Below are 23,087 nucleotides of genomic sequence, written 5' to 3' on the forward strand. Positions count from 1 at the left end.
GAGGGACCTTGAATCCCTGCTTGGCCTCACAAGGGCCTGCCACATGCAAGGTGTCCTCCCTTGTTCCTATAGGTCCATCCTTTGATTCCTCTCTTGCCTCTGAACTGCCAAAGCCTGTACTGTTTCCCAGCCCCTCCCTTATTTGAGATAGCAGTGCACTTTCTGCCGTGAATGTCAGAATTAGTGCCTTTTTAATGTGCTTTTCTAAATGTGACGGCACTAAATCTACTAAAGGAGCAGAGTCCACCTCTCTGGATGTGCCGACCCTGTGGGGACATTTCCGAGTCCTTCTCCCATCTCCCAGCCTGCACACTCCAGCCCACCCAGTCCTTTGGCTTGAGTCAAGCAGGTGGTCTCACCACTAGAGCCCCTCCTCCTCGCGCTTTCCGGCTCCCACCTCCATGCATTGCCTATTCACGAAGCCACATCTCTCCTTACATTTGAAAATTCACCTTAAAGCCCACCACCTCTTCCAAGGAGTCTCCCCTGATAAAATGGGGATGAAGAACCCTCCAAAGCATGACAAACTCCCAGTAAACGAGAACACACACACACACACACACACACACCCACCCACAGTAAACACAGACACTCACAGAGAGCGTGACATATTCCCTACTTAAAAGATACATGCTCCTCTTAGGGGAAGGTGGTCAATTTTATACCAATAACCAATGAGTCATTTCAAACAATGAGGTGTTTTTAACATTCTGGGGGGTCACTCAGTGAAACACGGCTGTGTGGCCTCTCCCCCACCAATCTTCCTCTTTTTTTAAATCTCTCTTCCTTTTCTTCTCAGCGTCTTCGATGCACAATTCCAAGGAACCACCTGGTGTGAGTGACATGGATGACACTCAAGGAAGCTGGTTCTTGCAATACCTCCTGGGTGACCCCTTGTGACTTGGGACTAGCCATCAGGAAGTTTTAATGACTCCATGCCTGCATATTTCCTGGGCAAACATGCCTGCTATATTGGGGTGAGGAAACAAAACCCTCTAGAAAAGGTCCTACTGAAAGATGGGGCGGCGGGGGCGGCAGAGTTCCTGATAAGACTCACGGTCCAGCCTCAGATAAGGATGCTGTAGAAGATAAGGATGCTGTAGAAGATAAGGATGCTCTCTAAGGAGCAGTGGTCCTGAGGCCGTCCCATCAGGGGCAGAACCACCCCTGCTCGCCCTCATCAGTGCTGTCTCAGGGGGTCAGTGTTAAGGCCACTCACTGGGGAGCTGAGAGACGTGTGGCATAAGAGAACCAGGACAAGGAGAAACACAGATGGAAAGGCGGTAGCTGGCGATTAGAACATGGCTTCAGACACCACGGCCACAGAAGCGGTCTAGCTACAAAGCCACGCGGTGCAATCTTGAAGCAAAACGTTATTGATTTTGTGGTTGTAGAAACGTACCTTCAACTGCAGAACTCAGTTTTATGACACCTTGAATAAAAACAAAAAGTCGCAGTTATAGAACGGACCCAAATTACTTTGCCAGGCTTCGCACATTACACACATGCTTCAAATCTGGATTTTTGTTGTTGTTGTTGTTGGCTTTTTGAGAATTTAAGTAAACATCAGCGTCAAAAATGAAGTAATTTTCAGTCATTGATTAACCTTCATGAGTGTCTTCATCTCTCATTAATATCACTTGGAAGCATTTTTCACTAAATAAAGGATCGGCCATGTTTTGGGATGAAACATAGTCTGACCGGCTATTTCTGTAGCTAAGTCATACTGGATGAAGGATTGATAAAACTTCACTCAGAAGGACATCAGGGCCTAGTATTTCCTACTTAAGCTGCACATAGAGATCATCTAATAGGTGTTGGGACAAGGTTTCTGTTGAAATATGTAACAAGTGGTTAGAAACCATGGCGTGATCTGGCAACTTCCTTCTATGGGGTGGTTGGACCAGAGGCCATTTCTGGTATCCTGTGTTCAGGGTTCCCATTCTCTGCAGGTCAGTGGAGGGGCTGAGCTTGTCAAATTGTTCATGAAGCAAACAGACACTACTCTTGACTGGATATCCACGTGACTTTTTGGTGAACCGAAAGGTCAAAATACTAAACTAAAATAAATTAGACCTGGTCCAATCATTTGATTTTGAAAGTTCATTTTCTTCCTTGTAAGTCATAAGTATAAACAATATTTCTCAAACTCTGTGTGATAGCCACGATACCTTAGGCTGAAAAAAAAAGTCTGCAGTTTCATTGGGTAGAAAGTCTGGTTCTCTTTCAAACAGGAGGATTCTCAAATGAAAAATGGAAACAAAATGCTTTTCAATACTGATAAACCAAACTGGTTATCAGCATGACCACCCACTGATTGTTAATAGATTCTATTCACAAAGAGACAAACTTGTTCTCTTTTATAACTTTCTGGAAAAAAACAACAACCTTCTTTTAAGTTACCAGTTGAATTTCATCTTTCGGGTGGAACCAGTCATGTCTGGTCAATGTTTAACAAGGGGAGAAATATGCCTGTATTATGTGTGTATATTATGGGTTTTACCAATATAAGTGATGTGTAGTACACAATCTACACATAATAATAAAATATACAGTCTTCTTTATTACAGGTTCCATGTAGCCAACAAATTCTCACAGAAGACTTTTGCTGATTTGGACCAAACCATAGGATTCACAACCAGCAAATCAATCATGATTTGACAAAAATAATGCTCTGAATTGCATCCCAATTTGTTCTTTTCCCAGTAAATTCATTGTATCTTTTATGTGATCTCTTGAACTATTAAACTGTTCAACTTTTGTAGAAATTATTTTGATTAAGTTAAAACTCTTTCGATGTCAACATTATGAAAACACTCCCACTGTGGCCTATTTCAAGCTTCCAGCTTTGATGTCACTGGACATGGCTTTGGGAAGAGATGAATGATAGCAAAACCATCATGGAGTAAATATTTCACCACACAAGGATAGAAGAGGTAAAGAACCCCAAGAGCATGGATAGTAAAATGTAGTCAAACAATCAGGAAGTAAAGATTTTAAGGTATTTATCACCTTTGTTTTTAACATAATTATAATTGCAAGTTAGTCTAATTTAATTTGTAATCACGGGGTGTTTAATAATGGACTTACAAAATTCCCAAAAATGTAACAGTTGGCTCTTGCAACCTGGTATGAACCAGGTCTGACACACCATGACCATAACTGATGTTTCTTTTTACTCATGCCTGGGAGAAGAGAATCTTGACCTTCAGAATACTTTGAGTTATTCACAAAAGGAGTTATAATTTAACTGAACAAGCCAAATATGAATAAGCTGAGCATTGACCATGATTTTGCTCATAATTTCACATCCTCTTAAACCTGTCATACACAAAAATATACTCTATATAGATCACCTTGGAAATAACAGTCATTGAGCATCAGCTAGGAGCACATGCTAAATGGACTTGGCATTCTTTTGGTCAGGCAACCATTCCAAGAGGTATGAGTCATTGGCATAGTAAGCGATGATTCTGTCTTTTTTGAACTGTAGAAGCTTTATGCAGGAAACCATCAGAGTATTGATTTTTTTTAATCCATGTTTATTTTTGTGCATAACCATGGGTGTCAGCAACTGTCACTCAAGTGAAAAAAGGACATCAGTGTGACCTAATCAGTGTGTGGAAACAGACTTGATGTAAAGAAAGCAAGGAAGTCTAAAGAATTTCTTATGGGAGATGTGGGTGGTGGTGGATGAGAGCTCAGGGATGTATTTATAGAGTGAAGGGGAAAAGATCTATTAAAAAACAGAAGACTGACTTTAGAACTCTAATTATAAACATAATTTTAAATAGGCAGTTATTTGTTCCTCCATGTGAATTTCTCTTATATTTTTCAAACCCTAAATACAGGTTTCCCCTATAGCAAGATAGGCTTTCATATTGCAAGGTAACTATGCTATAGTGAGAATCTAGAATTGGCTAAATATGGTTAGAGTGCTGATATTAACATTATACAAAAACTTATAGAATGAAAAGATATTTCCTTTATCTTAAAATATAAATATTTTTAAAAATATGAATATTTAAAGAATGACTGATGTTGGTGCTGAAAAGCTACATATAGCATTGCTGACTTCTAGGACACACAACAGACGTTATCTGGTGACTGGCTGACGTTGACATTGCCTGGAATTTAGGGTAAGCCATAGCACATACATAAATATATATACACACATGGACCCTCCTCTCCTCCTCCGCATTTAATTCTTCATAGTCTTCTGAAATGCTTTTTCCACCTAATGACTCACTTCAATTGATCTAAAGTAATTCTTAGGAGAAAGTGTCAGGTTAAAATAATTCATGCTAAAGTGTGAATGACTGGGGCTCACTAAAACCCTCCAATGACATCTCATTGTTTTTGAAATACTAATCGAATTTTTAGCCCTGGCCATCGAGGCCGTATAGGATGTATTCCTGCTTATTTTCTTATTTCTTTTAATTCATTTCAGGTGACTTCCTCACTCACTCAAATGCTTTAACCACTTTGACTTTCTCTCGGTGCTTTGCAGAGCTAATTCCTTTTTGCCTCTGCTCTAAACCCCCACACTTGCTGCTCCCTCCCTCCCAAACCACTGGATCTCCCCACAGCTAACTTTCTCTTCATTCTGCCGTTACTTCAAATGTCACTTTCTCGAAGAGTCCTTCCTTGATTACTGTACTTACAGCAGCCCCAATAAGAACTCCCGGGCCCATTTCTCTCTCTCTCTTTTTCAGAGACATCACTTTGCTGACAAAGGTCCGTCTAGTCAAAGCTATGTTTTTCCAGTAGTCATGTATGGATGTGAAAGTTGGACCACAAAGAAGGCTGAGTGCCAAAGAATTGATGGCTTTCGAACTGTGGTGCTGGAGAAGACTCTTAAGAGATCCTTGGACAGCAAGGAGATCAAACTCCTTTATTGACTCCTAAAGGAAATCAACCCTGAATATTAATTGGAAAGACTGTTGCTGAAGCTGAAGCTCCAATACTATGGCCACCTGATGTGAAGAGCCGACTTATTAGAAAATATCCTGATGCTGGGAAAGATTGAAGGCTGGAGGAGAAGGGGATGACAGAGGATGAGATGGAGGATGGCATCAGTGACTCAAAAATTTGAGTAAGCTCTGGGAGATAGTGGAGGACAGGGAAGTCTGGCCTGTTATAGTCCATGGTGTTGCAAAGAGTTGGACACAACTTAGCGACTGAACAACAATGACAACATTACTACTTAAAATTATCTTTTTGGTTTATTACTTGGTTCTTTGTTCTAGGGTGTCTTCCTCATTTCAACACCAGCAGAAAGAGAGCAGGAATCTGGTCTTTCTTGCTTGCTGCTATAACTCCCTTAACTAGAACAGTCCCAGGCATATAGTAATTACTTAAAATATTTATTAAATGAATAAGCAATCATTCCTAAGTGTTTCCAGATGTCAGAAAAGAAAATTTGATCTGTCCTAGCAAGTATAATTCAATAGTGGATATCACTGACCAGAATCCTAGATTTTATTATTTTGACCAATGACTATTTCTATACAGAGACTGGTCTTCATGGAGGTTAGTGAACACTGATGTGTGATGTGAATATACATAAGTTACAGTAGAGATTTAGGCTTCAGGATTATAATGTAAAAAAGTCCCAAAGAAGTAAGTTTATCAATGTTAGGGCTAGGGTTGGAAAAAAAGATTATGTATGCCCTAAGTGGACTTCAAGGAATATTAGCTTATTGATTTTATATCCAGATATCTCTAGAATTTGTAGCTTCTTGCCTTTACTGTCATTGTGCTCAGTTGCTCAGTCGTGTCTGACTCTTTGAGACCCCATGGACTATAGCCCGTCAGGCTCCTCTGTCAGTGGGGATTCTCCAGGCAAGAATACTGGAACGGGTAACCTTTCCCTTCTCCAGGGGAGCTTCCCAACCCAGGGACTGAACCCAGGTCTCCCGCACTGCAGGTGAATTCTTTACCATATGAGCCACCAGGGCAGTCCAACCCTGGGCCACATTGTCATAGTAATGTTCACATAAATCTGTATGATAAGGTATATATAGAGAAAGAGGAACTAAGAAAGAACCATTCAGTTTTTAATAACCTCCTTCCGATGCATTCTTATACTGCAGCTGGAACAATCTTTTCAAAAGGCAAGTCCAATTATATGATATCCTTTACTTTTTAAAAGTCTTCAATGGCGCTTCATTATTTTTAAGATGAAAGCCTTTATTTGAAAGCCTTAACATGACTTGCAAAGCCCTGTATGATGTCACCCAGAGTGGAATAAAAATGGCCACAAATCCTTCGTACACTTCCCGCAGGGAGATGTGGGTTATGTCCCCTTTTCTTGAATTAGGGCAGCTCTGAGACTGCTCTGACCATTAAAGCACAGTGTCAGTGACGCCCTCCTCATGTCTGTGCCCAGGCTTGATGAAACAGGCAGCCTCTTTTTATCTGTCTCTTGGAGCCCTCCCTCTGGAGACCCTGACATACCAGGATGGAAGCCCTTGGACTGCCATGATGGAAAGACCAGGTGGAGACATTCTGGCAAACAACATCTGCTGAGGGAAGAAGCTAGAAGGCCTTGAGAAGACTGCTGGTGAAAGCTCAGAGGACAGGGGAAAATGGTCGCTGTCCCTCCCAGACTGGGAGGCTAGAGGAAGGACAACTCTTCTGATGTAGAGACGGAACGCTTGGCAACACTGTCACCTGTAGTAACATGGAAACTAAAAATATCCCTGATGAATTTATAGATTTTAGTAAGGAGATTTCCCGGTAGGATGCTTAAAGTGCCAGTTGGTTCTTTAAAAAGTTGCATATGAAAAAAAAAAAAAAAAAAAGTTGCATATGATAATATATACATAAAGATGAGGTTTTTTTTTTTTAAGGACCTGTTCAGTTTTCAAGCAAAATTTAGAAAAAAAATAGAGCTAGTACTTGTTGGTTTGAAAAAGATGAAAGGGTTTCACATTCCTAATCTTTTCAAAGGCAAAAGGCTCTCAACCTAGAAATTGATTGATATTGGAGAACATCTCAAGGGGGTGGCCAGAAGAACCTTTTTTATAACTTCAGAAAGACTTAAGTATATGCCTCACAAAGCTTCTAAAAGAGACACAAATGCTTCTAAGAATCCTCAGGGTGTGGTCCCCACAGCACCCTGACTGAGCCCAGGCCAAAGCAGGGATTGTCTTCAGGAGAATTGAGGATGTATGTTTTGTCTAACAGAGTGAAGTCTAATAAGATTCATAGGAAGGAAGTCTAATAAGATTTATAACTTAGAAGGTGAAACCAAGCATTTTCAGGGTGGTGGCCAGAACTAGGAGAGTCTGGGAGCAGGACTGGGCCCCCCAAGTTAAGGAACCAGCAATATATGGATCTCAGAACTGCTGGGTGCCGGTGATAGCTCTGTGCCTCTTGTTTCCCCACTCTTTGAACGAACATGCTCAATGCATTGATCTCACCCCTGTTATCAGTGTATGCTGTGTTTGTGTGTGTGTATGGGGGTGGGGTGGGGCTATGACATACATTTCATTTCAGTTCATAAGTCTTTATATTGAGAGCAACTGTATCAGAGAACTACATCAAAGGTGACTTATCAGCACTTGACCCTTACTTATTTTATTTTTTAAACTTATTTATGTATTTATTTACTGGCCACACCCCAAGGTGTGTGGGATCTTAGTTCCTTGACCAGGGATTGAACTCGAGACCCCTGCATTGAAAGCACAGAGTTTTAATCACTGGACTACAAGGGAAGTCCCTTGATCATTATTTAGATGGTCAGAATCTGGACCTCACACTAGAACTTCATGCCCTAAGGAGATGCCATTTCTGGACAGCTTTAGGAATGAGGATATTTGGCCTACAGGGGAATGTAAATATTTTGAGTCTGATGGTGAACCATGGCTGACTAACGATGACCACAAATTATTCGAAAGGTTTCATGTTGAGAACAGTTGTTCTCCTTGACCCAGGTGGGTCCTGTGACTGTTCTGGTCAATACAATACCTTGGAAATGATGCTATCTGGCTGGATCTTAATACTTCCTGTCTCCCGGGCACTCTCTCTGGGAGCCCTGAGCTGCCACGTCAGACTCCTTGAAGCTGCAGTACTGCAGGGGCCACTTATGGGTGCTCAACAGCCTCAGCTGAGCACACTCTTCCAGACATTGAAACCAAGGGAGCAGTGTTAGTCGCTCAGTTGTGTCTGACTCTTTGCGACCCCATGAACTGTAGCCCTCCAGGCTCCTCTATCCCTAGGATTCTCCAGGGAAGAATCCTTGAGTGGAATGCCATCCCCTTCCCCAGAGGATCTTCCTGACCCAGGGATCAAACCCAGGTCTCCTGCACTGCAGGCAGATTCTTTACCACCTGAGCTACAAGGAAGATCCTGAAACCAAGGTACCAGAAGAATAATTCCATCCTGGATCTCCTAGACAGCCTAACCTCCAGTTGAATGTGAAACAGAAGAATCACCCAGGTGAACCCCATCTAAGTTCATGTCCCATAAGATCGTAGGATAAAAATAAAGGGGTTGTGTATCAGCTCCTTTGCTACACTTTGCAGTCATAGCAACAGGTAACTGAACTTGAGTTCCAATTCTCTGACCTTACCTGGCATCTCAGCCCCTAATAATCTGTACTCTGGTCACACCACCCTTCCAGTTCTTTGAATATTAACATGTGCATTCCCTCACTCTTCTTGATCTTTCAGCTCTTAGCTTATGAGGATTTTCTCAGGGAGGTTCACTCTGACCCTGTAAAATTAGTTCCTTTGTTACAGCAGATTCTCCTGCAAGAACTGTGTTCCTTTTGGAGCAGTTATCTCTGTGATTATTTCATAAATGCCAGCCTCCACTTCTAGACTGTGAGCAAGCCTCTTTGATCATCACTGATTTTCAGAGTCCAGTAGTGTGTCTACACATAAGCACTGAATAAATATTTAAGCAGATGAACAGAATTATTTGATGCAGCTGATAAGGACTCCCTCCTCACCAGAGCCTTTAATAACTATGTCACTATACTTTCTCACACATTGTGGACTTTTGGATTCAAAGCCATTGTAACTGGGGAAAGCTAAGTCACTTTAGTCCTGTCCAACCCTTCTCGACCCTATGGACTGTAGCCCATCTGGCTCTTCTGTCCACAGGCATTCTCCAGGCAAGAATACTGGAGTGGGTTGCCATGCCTTCCTCTAGGGGATCTTCCCGACCCAGGATCTATGTCTCCTGAATTGGCAGGCAGGTTCTTTACCACTAGGGCCACCTGGGCAGCCCAGTGTGACTTAATACCTGTCTGTGACAGCCGCTCAGCACAAATGAAGTTGCTGAAGTTCCTTTTGGTCATCTCTGTGCAAAGAAAAGGAAGTTGAAGATTGCTTCTGGCGTGTGTGGGCATAGGAGAGCAGAGGAAAAGAAAACAAACAATCAGTGTTCTCACATTTATGTCTTTGCTGGAAACTGGGGAGCTCTCCTGAGAATCGAAAGGATGTTAACTCAACTTTCTAAATGATTTCTAAATTTAAGTTTTGAAATACTTTCTTACTGGATTGGTGAGCTCTTCTCTGCTTTACCCTTTCATCCAAAACTGTGGCCAGAAAAACAACGGGATGGCTGATGTCTGGGTAAAAGATTCTATATCTTCTATTACCTCTGCTTGCAAGCCTATTTTCTGAATATCTAGTTTGCAGTCTACTGTTTTTCTTTTAATGTATTTCCCTACTTATTGAGTCTTGCGCATGCGGGAAATAGATGGATCCATTGGAAACTGTCTTTCTTAAAAATCTTCTGCTGTTTCCTTAAGTCCTTTGTCATTTTTGCTATATGTGAAATAAGGTCCCTATAAATGTCCTTAAAATGCCTATTTCATAATTTTAAAAGACTTTTCCTTTGCCTTGTACAGTTCTCTTAACAGCAGTCCTCAGATGGGCTGGTGTACAATATATTTTTTTGATTTTATTTTTAATTGTTTAATGTTGGCTGAACTGCACAGCTTGTGGGATCTTTGTTCCAGGACCAGGGATCAAACTGGGTCCACAGTAGTGAAAGCCCGAGTCTTCACCACTGGATTGCCAGGGAATTCCCTTCAATGTCTCTTTTTATTTCATATCGGAGTTCCCCAATGGTTCAGCTGGTAAAGAGTGCACCTGTAATGCAGGAGATGTAAGTTCCATTCCTGAGTGGGGAAAATCCTCTGGAAGAGGAAAGGGCAATCCTCTCTAGTATTCTTGCCTGAAAAAGCCCCTGGACAGAGGAACCTGGTGGGCTATAGTTCAAAGGGTCTCAAAGAGTTGGACAGAACTGAGTACTCCAAAAGATAGCCAATTAACAATGTTGTCATAGTTTCAGCTGGACAGCAAACAGACTCAGCCATACACATACATGCATCCATTCTCTCCCAAACTCCCCTCCTATCCAGGCTGCCATGTAACATTGAGCAGAGTTCCCTATGCTGCATACCTACAATATATATATATTTTTAACAAGGGTTTAGTAGGGCTCCAATAAATTGCCAACATCTGTTGGATCACCAGAAAAGCCAGAGAATTCCAGAAAAACATCTACTTCTGTTTTATTGACAATGCCAAAGCCTTTGACTGTATGGATCACAACAAACTGGAAAATTCTTAAAGAGATGGGTTAGACCACCTGACCCACCTCCTGAGAAATCTGTATGCAGGTCAAGAAGCAACAGTTAGAACTGGACATGGAACAACAGACTGGTTCCAAATCGGGAAAGGAGTATGTCAAAGCTGTATATTGTCACCCTGCTTATTTAACTTATAAGCAGAGTACATCATGAAAAATGCTGGACTGGATGAAACACAAGCTGGAATCAAGATTGCCAGGAGAAATATCAATAACCTCAGATAAGCAGATGACACTACACTTAGGGCAGAAAGTAAAGAAGAATTAAAGAGCCTCTTGATGAAAGTTGAAAGAGGAGAGTGAAAAAGTTGGCTTAAAGCTCAACACTCAGAAAACTAAGATCATGGCATCTGGTCCCATCACTTCATGGCACATAGATGGGGAAACAATGGAAACAGTGACAGACTTTATTTTTTGGGCTCCAAAATCACTGCAAATGGTGACTTCAGCCGTGAAATTAAAAGACGCTTGCTCCTTGGAAGAAAAGTTATGACCAACCTAGACAGCGTATTAAAAAGCAGAGACATTATTTTGCCAACAAAGGTCCATCTAGTCAAAGCTATGGTTTTTCCAGTAGTCATGTATGGATGTGAGAGTTGGGACTATAAAGAAAGCTGAGCGCCGAAGAATTGATGCTTTTGAATTGTGTTGGAGAAGATTCTTGAGAGTCCTTTGGATTGCAAGGAGATCCAACTAGTCAATCCAAAAGGAAATCAGCCCTAATGTTCATTGGAAGGCTGATGCTGAAGCTGAAACTTCAATACTTTGGCTACCTGATATGAAGAACTGACTCATTTGAAAAGACCCTGATGCTGGGAAAGACTGAAGGCGGGAGGAGAAGGGGGTGACAGAGGATGAGATGGTTGGATGGTATCACCAACTCAATGGACATGCCTTTGCCTAAGCTCTGGGAGTTGGTGATGGACAGGAAAGCCTGGCATGCTGCAGTCCATGGGGTCCCAAAGAGTCAGACACGACTGAGGGACTGAACTGAAAACGGAATCAAATTTCCATGTACACATTCTATTCATAGTATAATTTAAAAGAAAATATTCCCTAAATGGCAGGGCTACTATGTAGACTGACATATTCCTCATCATCTGAGTGCGTCCACAAGCTCTGGGACGTCGCCCATGTCCACGGCTCTGATTTCTATCCCCATCCTGCGCGCACAGTACTGTACTTGTCCCTTTTGAACATGTAACAGATTAAAGAGCTGGGCAGGAGGCAGATGCAGAAACACCTTTGATCTCTCATCCTTGGGGGTTAAGGGAGGGCAGACACCTGGCGGCTGCTGAGCCGGAAACAAAACACAGGCGGGATTGGAATTACCTTCAAGGGAGCCGCGCAGCTCCGCGGAGGAGGCAGCTGGACGCGCCGCGTGGGCGCGAGGAGGGGAGGGCCTGTGTTGGGCTGAGGACGCTGGAGCCCCAGCGAGGTGAAATCCGGCTAGCTGGGGGCTGCTTACATTCCTTAGGCAGAGGATTGGGAAGATAAGGCAGCTGCATTGAGCAAAAAATTGAAGTCATTCTTTTGCAAATAGTATTGCAAAACGTTCAGCTGTGCGCAATTGCTGAAAGGCAATTTTGATCGCAATTCAGGAAGCTTTCAAAGAAAGGATGTTTTTCAACTTTTTTTTTTTCCTTAGCGAAACTCTCTTTATTAGGGATTTCACCTTTGCAACAGGATGCTGTGAAGGCTCTTAGCCAAAACAGGATCTGGAGCATTTCCTGTGATCTTTGGTGAAATCGCACTGCCCCCTGGCGTTTGCGTGCTGTTCTACAGCACGCACTGAAAGCCCAGAGAATGCCAATCAAGTCGTCTAAGAAGGCTGCTTCCAGCCTCATCCGCGGTTCGAGAACACAGACGTGGTTTTACAAGACAAGGAATGAAAATTTAAAATGCAGATTCTTAGGACTTCCATGGTGGTCCAATGGCTAAGATTCTGTGCTCCCATTGCAGGAGGCCGGGGTTTGGTCCCTGGTCAGGGAACCAGATCCCACATGCTGTAATTAAGACCAGCGCAGCCAAATAAATAGCTAAATTAAAAACTAAAATTCAGATTCTTTTCTTCTGTACCCTCCGCAGCATTTCTGAGATTTTCAAGTGGCTCTTGAAAGAAATTTATCAGATGATAATCTGCCACTGTTTTTTTTTTTTTTTTTTGTATATAAGTTTTCATGTGAGTGACTGTTTCACATCCATTTTTTCCAGAACGAACTCAAATATCTCCTGTGTTGTAAAACCTTTCCTGGAATCTGCTCCCTGTTTTGTACAAACCTGAACTGTGCCACCTTTCTCTGCCTTCATGTTTCTTTCTCTGATAGAAACTTGAAATAGAGGATTACACCAGATTTCTATCTGTGTTCACCATGACTAGCAAGGTGCCTGGCAGACAGTATATGTCAACAAAAAGTGTGTTGTTTGTTGGTTGCATTTAACAGTGCTGCTCACAAAAGGATCAGCTACACTTCCTAATCAATAACAACTGAATATCACTATGCCCGCAGAGTTGGAGGAAGGAGAGGGGTCCTTGTATGGGACATAGCGGGTCCTTAAGCACCCTGAAACTACACAGGCACAGTGTCCAATTAAGGAGGAGAATGGTTAGAATAACATAAGATTAGAATATCTCTACCCCTAATAATCTATAAAAAAATCATTCAAACTTCTGTTTCTTCCCCTGAGAACCTCTGCTCTAGAAAGATCATGAGCATATTCATTGTCACCAATTTAATAGCAAGTTTCTTTGGGGCAGACATTTCTAGGAGTAAGTGTAAAGTTTCTGAATGATGTCCTTGAAGATGCGGAGGCATGTTGACTGAGGCCAATGTCTGTCCCTGAACTGAGCGACAGTGAACAGATCTGGGGTCTAGGGCAGGTTGTGAGTATTGAGGGGCAATCTCTTTAAAGGAATAGGAACTGTGAATCAAGGGTGCCTCTACTTGAGTATGATGTATACATAGATGTCACCTTAGGGCAGAGAAATGATCAGATCTGAAGATTCCATTATATTAGGATGGGTGGGGAGGGTGATACTATTAGCAAGACTGCTTTTTAGGTTATAATATTGTCATATTAATACTAATCCATAAAAGCTCCTTGAAGTCATTTATTATACTTTTATCTAGTTAAAATAAAAAAAAAATTCAAGGATGGAGGCCCTCGTAATAGAGGCACAATTCATGGTTGTTAAAAGCTTGATATATATATATTTTAAATTACTACATGCTAGTGACTTTACTTTTTATTGCTTTTGGCCTCACTCCGAAGCTTGCAGGATCCCCTAACCAGGGATGGAACCCAGCTCCCCCACCCAGTGGAAACGTGGAGTCCTTACCACTGAACTGCCAGGGAATTCCCAAGAGCTTGAATTTTGGAGTCAAACTGAATAGGTACAATTATTGACTGAGTCACTGACCAGTCACTTGACCTGGGAAAAGTCTCCAAACTTTTCTATGTCTCAGTTTCCTCAATGATCAAAACGAGGCTGGTGCTGGTAAACATCTCTAGTGTTTACTGCTGAGGAGGGCCACGTGAGCTTCCCATTATGAGCAGCTAAGGGGAGATTAAACAAAAAAAAATTCTTACTGTTGAAGAAATCCATTCTATGAGGACCTCATTCATGTCCTACTCTTTGCGACCCTGTGGACTCTAGCCCACCAGGCTCCTCTCTCCATGGTATTCTCCAGACAAGAAATACTGGAGTGGGTAGTCATTCCTTTCTCCAGAGGATCTTCCTGACCCAGGGATCGGTTCCAGGTCTCCTGCATCGCAGGCAGATTCTTAACCATATGAGCCACCAGGGAAGCCCCTGAGACATCATTAAAACCCCCCAATACAAAGGAATATGCTAGGTAACAGCATTGTAATAGAGCACAGCTAAGGGCTTCAAGGTAGTTGTTCTGCGCCACCGACTCTGTTACCAGGCAAACAGGTACCATTAGTGGCTCAGCCATTGGTCAGCGCTGCAGTGGGCCCCTCCCCCAAGTGACCAACTGTCAGTGAGCGCCGTTAGTAGCCCTGCTCAGCCATTGGTCAGTGCTGCAGTGGGCCCCTCCCCCAAGTGACCAACTGTCAGTGAGCGGCCGTTAGTGGCCCTGCTCAGCCATTGGTCAGCGCTGCAGTGGGCTCCTCCCCCAAGTGACCAACTGTCAGTGAGCGGCCGTTAGTGGCCCTGCTCAGCCATTGGTCGGTGCTACAGTTGGCCCCACCCACAAACAAGCAACTGTCAATAGATGACCGTTAGTGGCCCATGCAGCCAAAGGTTGGTGGAGCAGTGGTTGTCAAGTGGAGAATCAAGTAAGAGGCAGATCCTCTCCTTCTGCCTGGGGGCCCACCAATTCACCTGGCCTTGGGCCAATGGGTGAGCTGGGGGCCCAGGGAACAGGGGGCTGGGTCCTCCAGGGCTCCAGAGCCCTCACAAGGGTCACCCACTTGCCAAGCCCAGGTCTTGAGGTAGTGGTGAATCTCTCCCCCAACCCTGCCTCTGTGACCTAATGGCAGTGGCCGCCTGTATAGATCACAGTCTGAGGGACCTGCCCCGCTGTGCAGGCGGCCTGAGGAGCCTGAGGGCCAGTTGGGTCCTGGGCTTCTGTCTCCCTCAGTGACAGTGGCTGGGCAGGCTCTGGGGACCCAGCCCTGAGGAAGCCACCAGCTGAGCTCTGCCTCCCCTCAGCAAGGACTGGACCTCAGAAGGGTAAAGTTATGCCTGGAGACCATGTCCTTTCTTGTCAGAACAGAGAATAACATTTGTTTGGTGGAGGTTTACAGAAACACTGTTACCTGACCATGAAAGTGAGTGTTAGTCGCTCAGTGGTGTCAACTCTGTGACTCCATGGACTGTAGCCCGCCAGGCTCCTCTGTCCATGGAATTCTCCAGGTAAGAATACTGGAGTGGAGTGCCATTCCCTTCTCCGGGGGATCTCCCCAGTCCAGGAATTGAACCCTGGTGTCCTGCATTGCAGGTGGATTCTTTATCATCTGAGCCACCAGGGAAGCCCAGTTAGAGGGTATATAAGCCTCAAATTCTACCTAATACCTCCTTGAGTGATATTTTCCTGTGAATTTCCACAGGCACCTGAATTAAAATTGTGTTTTCCCCTCCAGCTAGTCTGTCTTTGGTCAGTTTAATTTGCAGGCCTCCAAAACAGAGCATAAGAGGGTAGAGGGGAAATATTTCCTCCCCAACACATTCCTATATGACTTTGGTCAAATATTGTACTGTACTATGCTAAATCTCTAAGAGGTGCCTCAGAACTAGCTTGGCACCTTGCTTCAGAATATCCTCAGTTAAGGAGCTGTGGCAAACTTAAGTCCACCATAAATGAGCAGTAGAATGCCCCATGTAATATTTGATGTGTTAGTATTTGTAGAGCACCTTTGAACAATGGCTGACAAATACAAGTTCTAGATAAGTGTTTGTTATTAATAGATAAAAATATTTACTTCATTGTACAATCCTAATCTTTAAGACAAAGTCATGCAGACTAGTTCTAGGGTTCCAAGCCTGCTAGATACCTATTTTGTCTTGCACTGCCTCTTTATAACCTTGCACATATGATGGGTAAACAGTGAATACTGTTAAGAAAGCTAAAACTTTTAAATTGTTGAATAAGATAATCATTGTGAGTTCATTTTAGCTAACCCTTCTGTCTTCTCAAGTGTAACTGAGAATGTCATTTGTAAATGTGTGCAAGGCAAATTCAGACTTATACAAAAGGGACCAGGGGGATTACTGGAGAGATAAATGGTGGTAATAACCACTAACAATGGTGTAAAATTATGCATCCTGGGGGAGCCTGGAAATGTATATTCTTTTTCAGGAGGAGATGAGACTTAGAAAATTGGTCTCTAATGTGATTTCTAAAGGCTGATGATCATCAGTGAGCAAAATGGGGCTTCTGGGGAATTCCATTGCATTCCAAGCAAACCTAGCAACTGATAGTTTCCTGGACAGCTGTTTCTCCCATCTATTCTCCCAATTCTTTTTGTTAGTTGTCAGCTAAATCTTTATGTGAATGTAACAGCCACTCTGCAGAAACAAATTTGTCTTAGAGGTTTTCATTTTCATCTGGCAAATGATATGCAAAAATTCTGACTGTCATTCTCAAAGCCTACAGTGAAAATGCAAGGGTATAGTTTCTACAAATGCAATCAAGCATAACATTGTGTTAGGTTTAGGAGATATTTCTAAGTCATTTCTATTTCACTGTTCCCAAATGTATAGAACAATTCTGCTTAAATTAACCATTTGTGTGTGCTAAGTCACTTCAATTGTGTCCGACTCTTTGTGACCCTATGGACCGTAGCCCGCCAGGCTCTTCTATCCATGGAATTCTCCAGGCAAGAATACTGGAGTGGGTTGCCATGCTCTCCTCCAGGGGATATTCCCGACCCAGGGATCAAACCCGCATTGGCAGGTGGGTTCTTTACCACTAGCACCACCTGGGACACCCTATATTAACCATATCCTAAATTAATAATTGACAACTGTCAAGTAAGCATGTGTGTGTGTGTGTGCATGCATGCGCATGCTCTCTCAGTTGTGTCTAACTCTTTTTTGACCCCATGGACTGTAGCCCACCAAGTTCCTCTGTCCATGGAATTTTCCAGGCAAGAATAAAGCTTATTGGTCTATAAATCACCTAACATTAATTTTCCATAACTAAGCACATTGAGATTAGGTCAGTCTATTAGTTTTATGTTATTATTATTATTTTTAATCAAGACTATCTATGTATGTATATATGTATGCCTGAGTCCCTTCACTATCCACCTGAAACTATCACAACATTGTTAATCGGCTATACCCAATACAAAATAAAAAGTAAAAAAAAAAAAAAGAACATGTATGGTGACAAAAGTTAACTAGACTTATTGAGGTGATGATTCTACAATATAAACAAACATTGAGTTGCTATGCTGTATATCTGAAACTAACATAATGTTAGCTGTCAATCATACTGCAAAAAAACAATGTCTGAGACAGCTAAGCTGCTTGACTCTTGTTTGAAACCATTTCCTTACCTCCTATCACAGAGTTTTCAAAATCTTTCAGATGGTGAATGACATTCTGGGTTATTTGGCTCTCACTACTTCTTCCTTTATCTTAGACCACGAGCATCTTCATCCTCTCTCTCCCCACTACTAATCTCTGTCTTCCAGTGACACTGGCTTTTTCATTAATAGTTAACTTTTTCTTCTCATTGCTGGCCTATGCCCTTTGCTGTTCCCTCACCTGGAATTCAAGGAAGACTTCCTTGAGGAAAGGGCAGTCAATTTTCCCTGACCACACACTTCACAGTTGATTTAGAATCTTAACACCTTTATTTCTGTCTTTATAGCAGCTTGTAACTGAGGTAAACAATTATATACATAAATATTACCACCCCCTCCCCCCACCCAAATCTCAGATTATCTGCTCCTTGAGATTGGGGCAGAAGCCTGAGTCTGTGATATTGCTGTGTTCTCAGGAGCAGCCCAGTGTGTGGCACACAGTAGGTGCTCAATAAATGCTTGATAAACATGGAAAGCAATGATTAATCCTAGCCACTCTTAAACCGGTAATTCATGCTTTCCTGCTTCATGGCTGTGTGTGCTTGTGTGCTAAGTTGCTACAGTCATGTCTGACACTTTGTGACCCCATAGGTTGTAGCCCACAAGGCTCCTTTGTCCTTGGGATTCTCCAGGCAAGAATTGGGATGGGTTGCCATACCCCCATCCAGAGGTTCTACCCTACTAGGACTGAACCCGAGTCTCTTATCTCTTGTGCATTGGCAAGTGGGTTCTTTAGCACTAATGGCCCCACTTGAGAAGCCTTTATTGGTATGTGTCAGGGGGAATGCAATTATAAGGTCCTTGTAAGTAAAAGAATGCAGGAGGGTCAGAGGCCGAGTGATGCAGAGTGAGGATTTGGCTGGTATTGGTGCCTCTGAAGATGGAGGAAGGAGCCACCAGCCAAGGAATATGGGTGGCTTCTAAGGGATGAAAAAGGCAGGAAATGGATGCTTCCACAGAGACCCCAGAGGGTACTCAGTATCCCTGCCTGCCATCTTGATTTTAGCTCAGTGACCCCCCATTCATACGTCTAGCCTCTCAGAGGTAATACATTTGAGCTGAGCCACCAGTTTCTCATAATTTATTACAGCAGCTACAGGAAACTGACACAGGCACCCTCTCTCAAGTCTTCACATTGAGGGTACCTTTGGGTACTTCAGTTGATGGGTGCCCAACTAGGAGGATTTTCTGATTATATTACCTTGTTTTCATTTCATAAAATGGAAAGATGGTTTAAAAAATTAAGGATAATACTAATCATGTGAGCATAGAAAACACCATAATAGCAAGGTTGACTTGCTTTGCTATAGTACTTTGTTAATCATTGTTAAACACTTTACACATTAAACAAACAGGGTGATGATCTTATCAGAGTTGTTAAGAAATTGGCTCCCAAATTTAGAATTATCAAGAAGAATGAAGAACATCTGCTTTTTAAAATGAGGAGCTGAGAGAATTCCCTGGCCACCCAATGGTTGGCGGGGGGCGAGGTGGGGGGTGGGGAGTAGGATCAGTCCCTGGTTGGGGAATTAAGATCCTGCAAGCTGTGTGTTATGCTCCCCTCCAAAAAAAAGCAGAGTTCTAAATATATCAAGCTTTGAGAATATTAACTAATGATGTGAAGTCACTATAATGGAAAGGTGCTTTTAGAAATACTGAAAGTACTGAAGGTGCAGGTAGGAATTAAAAAATGACTTGTAGAACCATATATAATATTTTCATAAGAAAAAACTGGAAACTTAAAGCCAAAACACATAAGCAGAGCAAATGTTATTACCATAAGCAAAAATATGTAAGGTGATGATAAAAATGGCCAGAGAAGACAAATGACCAACCTATCATATGAAATGAGAAATTCTGAAAAAATGGCAGCTCTCTTCTAAGGAGTACAATGATTCTAAACCTTAAAGATGGACTTAAAATTTAATCACATTACAGGACACAATTATTGTCCATCCAAAATGTATGTGGTTCGTAGTTATCAACTCTCCATTTCTTGATTCATAGGGAATAATCTGTGTGACTTAAAATCAGGCAGAGGCATGAACTACAAAGGAGAAATCCAGCACTGGGAAGAGAAGCAGAGGGAGGTAATGGTCGGAAATGGAACAGATGCAACTTTATGGGGCATCCTGGTGACTTAAGAGAAAGATGGAAGTAATTCTGAAAAGTCATAAGCAAAAAATAAAAATGTGAAATACCTCTTCCTGTAAAGCTACTTCCATATCTTAGAACAAATTTTAGAATGTTGCTGTTGGTAATATTTGCCTTTCTCCTATTAGGTTTAAGGCATTTTATTCTAGGTATATATATCAAAAAAGACAAAACAAAAAGAAACAGAAATGTGTTCCACCTAAAGATGACAAACAGGCTGAGTTAAGGAATGGGTTAAGGGGTAGCCTGGGATGGTTGGCAAACATCTGGGAGTGTCTGCACTCCCACTGCCCTCACTGCCCCCGTGCCCCACCCCTTGTGGATTCTTCACATGTTTGCACAGACTTCACTGACATGTGAGCCTGTGGATTCTCTTATCCAGCTTCCTTTCTGGTCCCTAGATTCTCTGAGGTCCTTCACTATTGACTCCAGTGCAAGGAAGTAATTATGAGAAACATGACAGAAATGCTGCAGTTTTAAGTTGTGGGTTCAGTTCATTTACACCCCGCACATCTGTGCATGCGTGCTAAGTCGTTTCAGTCGTGTCCAACTCTGTGCTACCCTATGGACTGTAGCCTGCCTGGCTCCTCTGTCCATGGGATTCTCCAGGCAAGAATACTGGGATGGGTTGCCATGCCCTCTTTCAGGGGATCTTCCCAACTCAGGGATTGAACCTGTGTCTCTTCTGTCGCCTGCATTGGCAGGTGAGTTCTTCACCACTAGCTTCACCTGGGAAGCCCCCAGCACACCTTTAGCAGTTCCCCATTTTGCCCCAGGTTTCACACATTCCCTACTATTTATGTGCACATACCTAACTCTTGAGAAAAATTATAAGATCCGACCCTCAGATTCTGTCTCTTTTCAGCACAGTATTTTTGCAGACTATTGCATTGAATGAAGAGGCTACTAAAGAATCTTTGAAGAAGAGTCTTTGTATTATTATTGCTCGATTATATTATTTGCAAAGCAGGATTAGTGGTTTCTCGCAGAATTTAAGTTCATTTATTTCCCTGTTCAGGTTATATGCTCCAAACTTCTCCCAAACGTCAAACTATAATTGAGCTCCTCAAACAACAAAACCTTTCATCAACTAGATCAACAAAGTGGAAAACCTAGCTGCCAAATAAGCTCTATTTTCCATTTGACCTTTGATGGATTTCAGAAATGTAATTTTAGATTCCCCATCAGGGTCAGGTTGCCCTCATTTTGGTGATTTCTGAACTGTCTGAAAAATCATCGAAGTGCTGTGTATCAGACAAAATGTATCGTGTCCTTTTTAAGTGGCTCTATCATTTTCCACCTCTTCGCATCATCATCAAAGAGAAAAGGTTATCAACCATTTCAAGAGGAAGCTGATATATGTTGAGACTTGTTACCTACCTCAGCAAACCAAAACACGGGTGATGGATATAATGGTACATTTTCCTGTGTCTAGGGCTTGGACCCCCATAAATATACCCAAACACAGAAAGTCAACATAGCATAGTTGTTGTTCAAATATTTCCCAAATGTAAGTCTTGGAAGACCAGGTATGAGACATATACAAGTAGATTTAGAAGGGGAAAAAAAAAGATTTTGTGATGAAAGCAATTTGTACAGTTCTGGATCGATTAGAATTGAAGAGGTTGCTTTATTATAGGGTTTCTTAGAGTTCTCATTATGGAAACAAGCACAGTGACTTCCTAAAAGGTTTGCTACATATTCAAACATATCTCCATAAGTGAGCTATAGACTTTTTAACTAATTTTTTTTTTCTAACACCTCATGAAATCCTGGAATACAGTTTGAGAAATGCCAACAAGTCTCCCTTGAACCCCCCCCCCCACCCTTTGGTGGAATTCCTAAGTATCTAAGATTATTGGTGGTATCCTGAGGGAGGCATCAGGACTTGGGTGGGCAATACCAAGGAAGGAGAGATTTACTTGGCCTTGGAGGAAACTTCTGGGGATTCCAAGATGACCTGGAACTCTTGATTCTGAAGCACCATGACTTTTGAATGGCTTAGAATGGACTGCTAGTCCCAGGATCTTTTTTTTCTTTTAAATTAATTTTTATTGGCATATAGTTGCTTTAGTCCCAGGATCTTTGAGAGTGGGTTCTGGGATGAAGTAGCCCACGTGCTCAGAGGAAGGGAAGGCTGATAGAAGCACATTAGATAAAGGAATTTGTAGTTTTTAAAAAAATTTATTTTAAAAATTTGCTTATTTTTTGGTCAAGTGGCTTGCAGGATCTTAGTTTCCCCACCAGGGATTGAACCCATACCCCTTGCACTGGGAAGCCTGGAGCCTTAACCACTGGCCCATCAGGGAAGTCCCGAGAGGAGAGTTTTAAGAAGCAAGTGATTGATATTTTGGTTTTCCCATTTCTTCCTCAATTATTTCTTTTTAAGGAAATTTTCTTATGTCTGTTTTTTAGTTTTGATTTTTTTCCCTTCAAGTTTCCTATTAGTTTTGTTTGTTTGGTTTTTTTAACCACCAACCTCAGAATTAGACTCTGAACCTCATGTGACTATTCTCTGAGACCAAGGCTTAAGGTTCAGAGGTGCTCAGGGTGGCTCTGGTTTCTAATGATGTCAGGAAGAAGCAAATATAACAGGAAAAATGGGACACAATTGGCTCATCACACAGAGCAGGGTTTGGCAGAGACCAAAGGCACACATGAGCACTTGGTTTAATCCCTCAAGAGCACCCACAGCAAGAGCACCCATACAAAGACCACTCCTGATAAAGGAAGCACCCTATTGTATTTGGGCATACAACTTCCATAGTTAATGGGCTAGTTTGAAAAAACATGAGTCGGATGAACAAAATTTACTGAAAGGTTATAGTATTGTGCGTATGGCTTTAGCAAGTAAACTTTAAAAAAATCTTTAAGTTTAATGGTCTGTATTTACATATATGATTGTAACAATAAAATACAGGCCTGAATAATTCCATAATTCTACCATACAATACTATTTTTAAAAAGAGTTGAATTAGTTTAATACTTCACATAAGACAAGGGAAAAATGCCTAAAATGACAAAACAGTGGCCCATATTTTTCTCTGTATTTGCTCAAGTTGATGTTTTCTTTACTTCATGTCAATGCAGAAGGAGTTATCCTTAGGAGAACTCTGAGCAATTTAGTAATTATTTTAACATATCATCAAAACTATATCAAGGGAAACAAATTCCTGACTGCTTTATAAGCTACCTTTGGTAATGGAATTTAGTTCAAGATCAAAGGTTAAGTGCCTCTTACCAGAGGAGAGAAGTAATCCTTT

At 42.0% G+C, this 23,087-nt stretch overlaps 1 protein-coding gene across 6 annotated transcripts in view; it reads right to left on the bottom strand.

Moving 5' to 3' along the window:
* Positions 1-23,087, bottom strand: part of DLGAP1 (DLG associated protein 1) — a 288,426-nt gene that overhangs the window by 86,895 nt on the left and 178,444 nt on the right. For 2 of the 6 annotated variants that reach the window (XM_065932533.1, XM_065932534.1), the window contains exon 5: positions 1,403-1,432. The exons of the other annotated variants lie outside the window; for them this stretch is intronic. In XM_065932533.1, coding sequence (XP_065788605.1) covers positions 1,403-1,432 — 30 coding nt within the window. The remainder of the gene's footprint in view (positions 1-1,402; positions 1,433-23,087) is intronic. 6 annotated transcript variants of the gene reach the window in all.

This window comes from Muntiacus reevesi, chromosome 4 (assembly GCF_963930625.1).
Source record: "Muntiacus reevesi chromosome 4, mMunRee1.1, whole genome shotgun sequence".
NCBI lineage: Eukaryota > Metazoa > Chordata > Mammalia > Artiodactyla > Cervidae > Muntiacus > Muntiacus reevesi.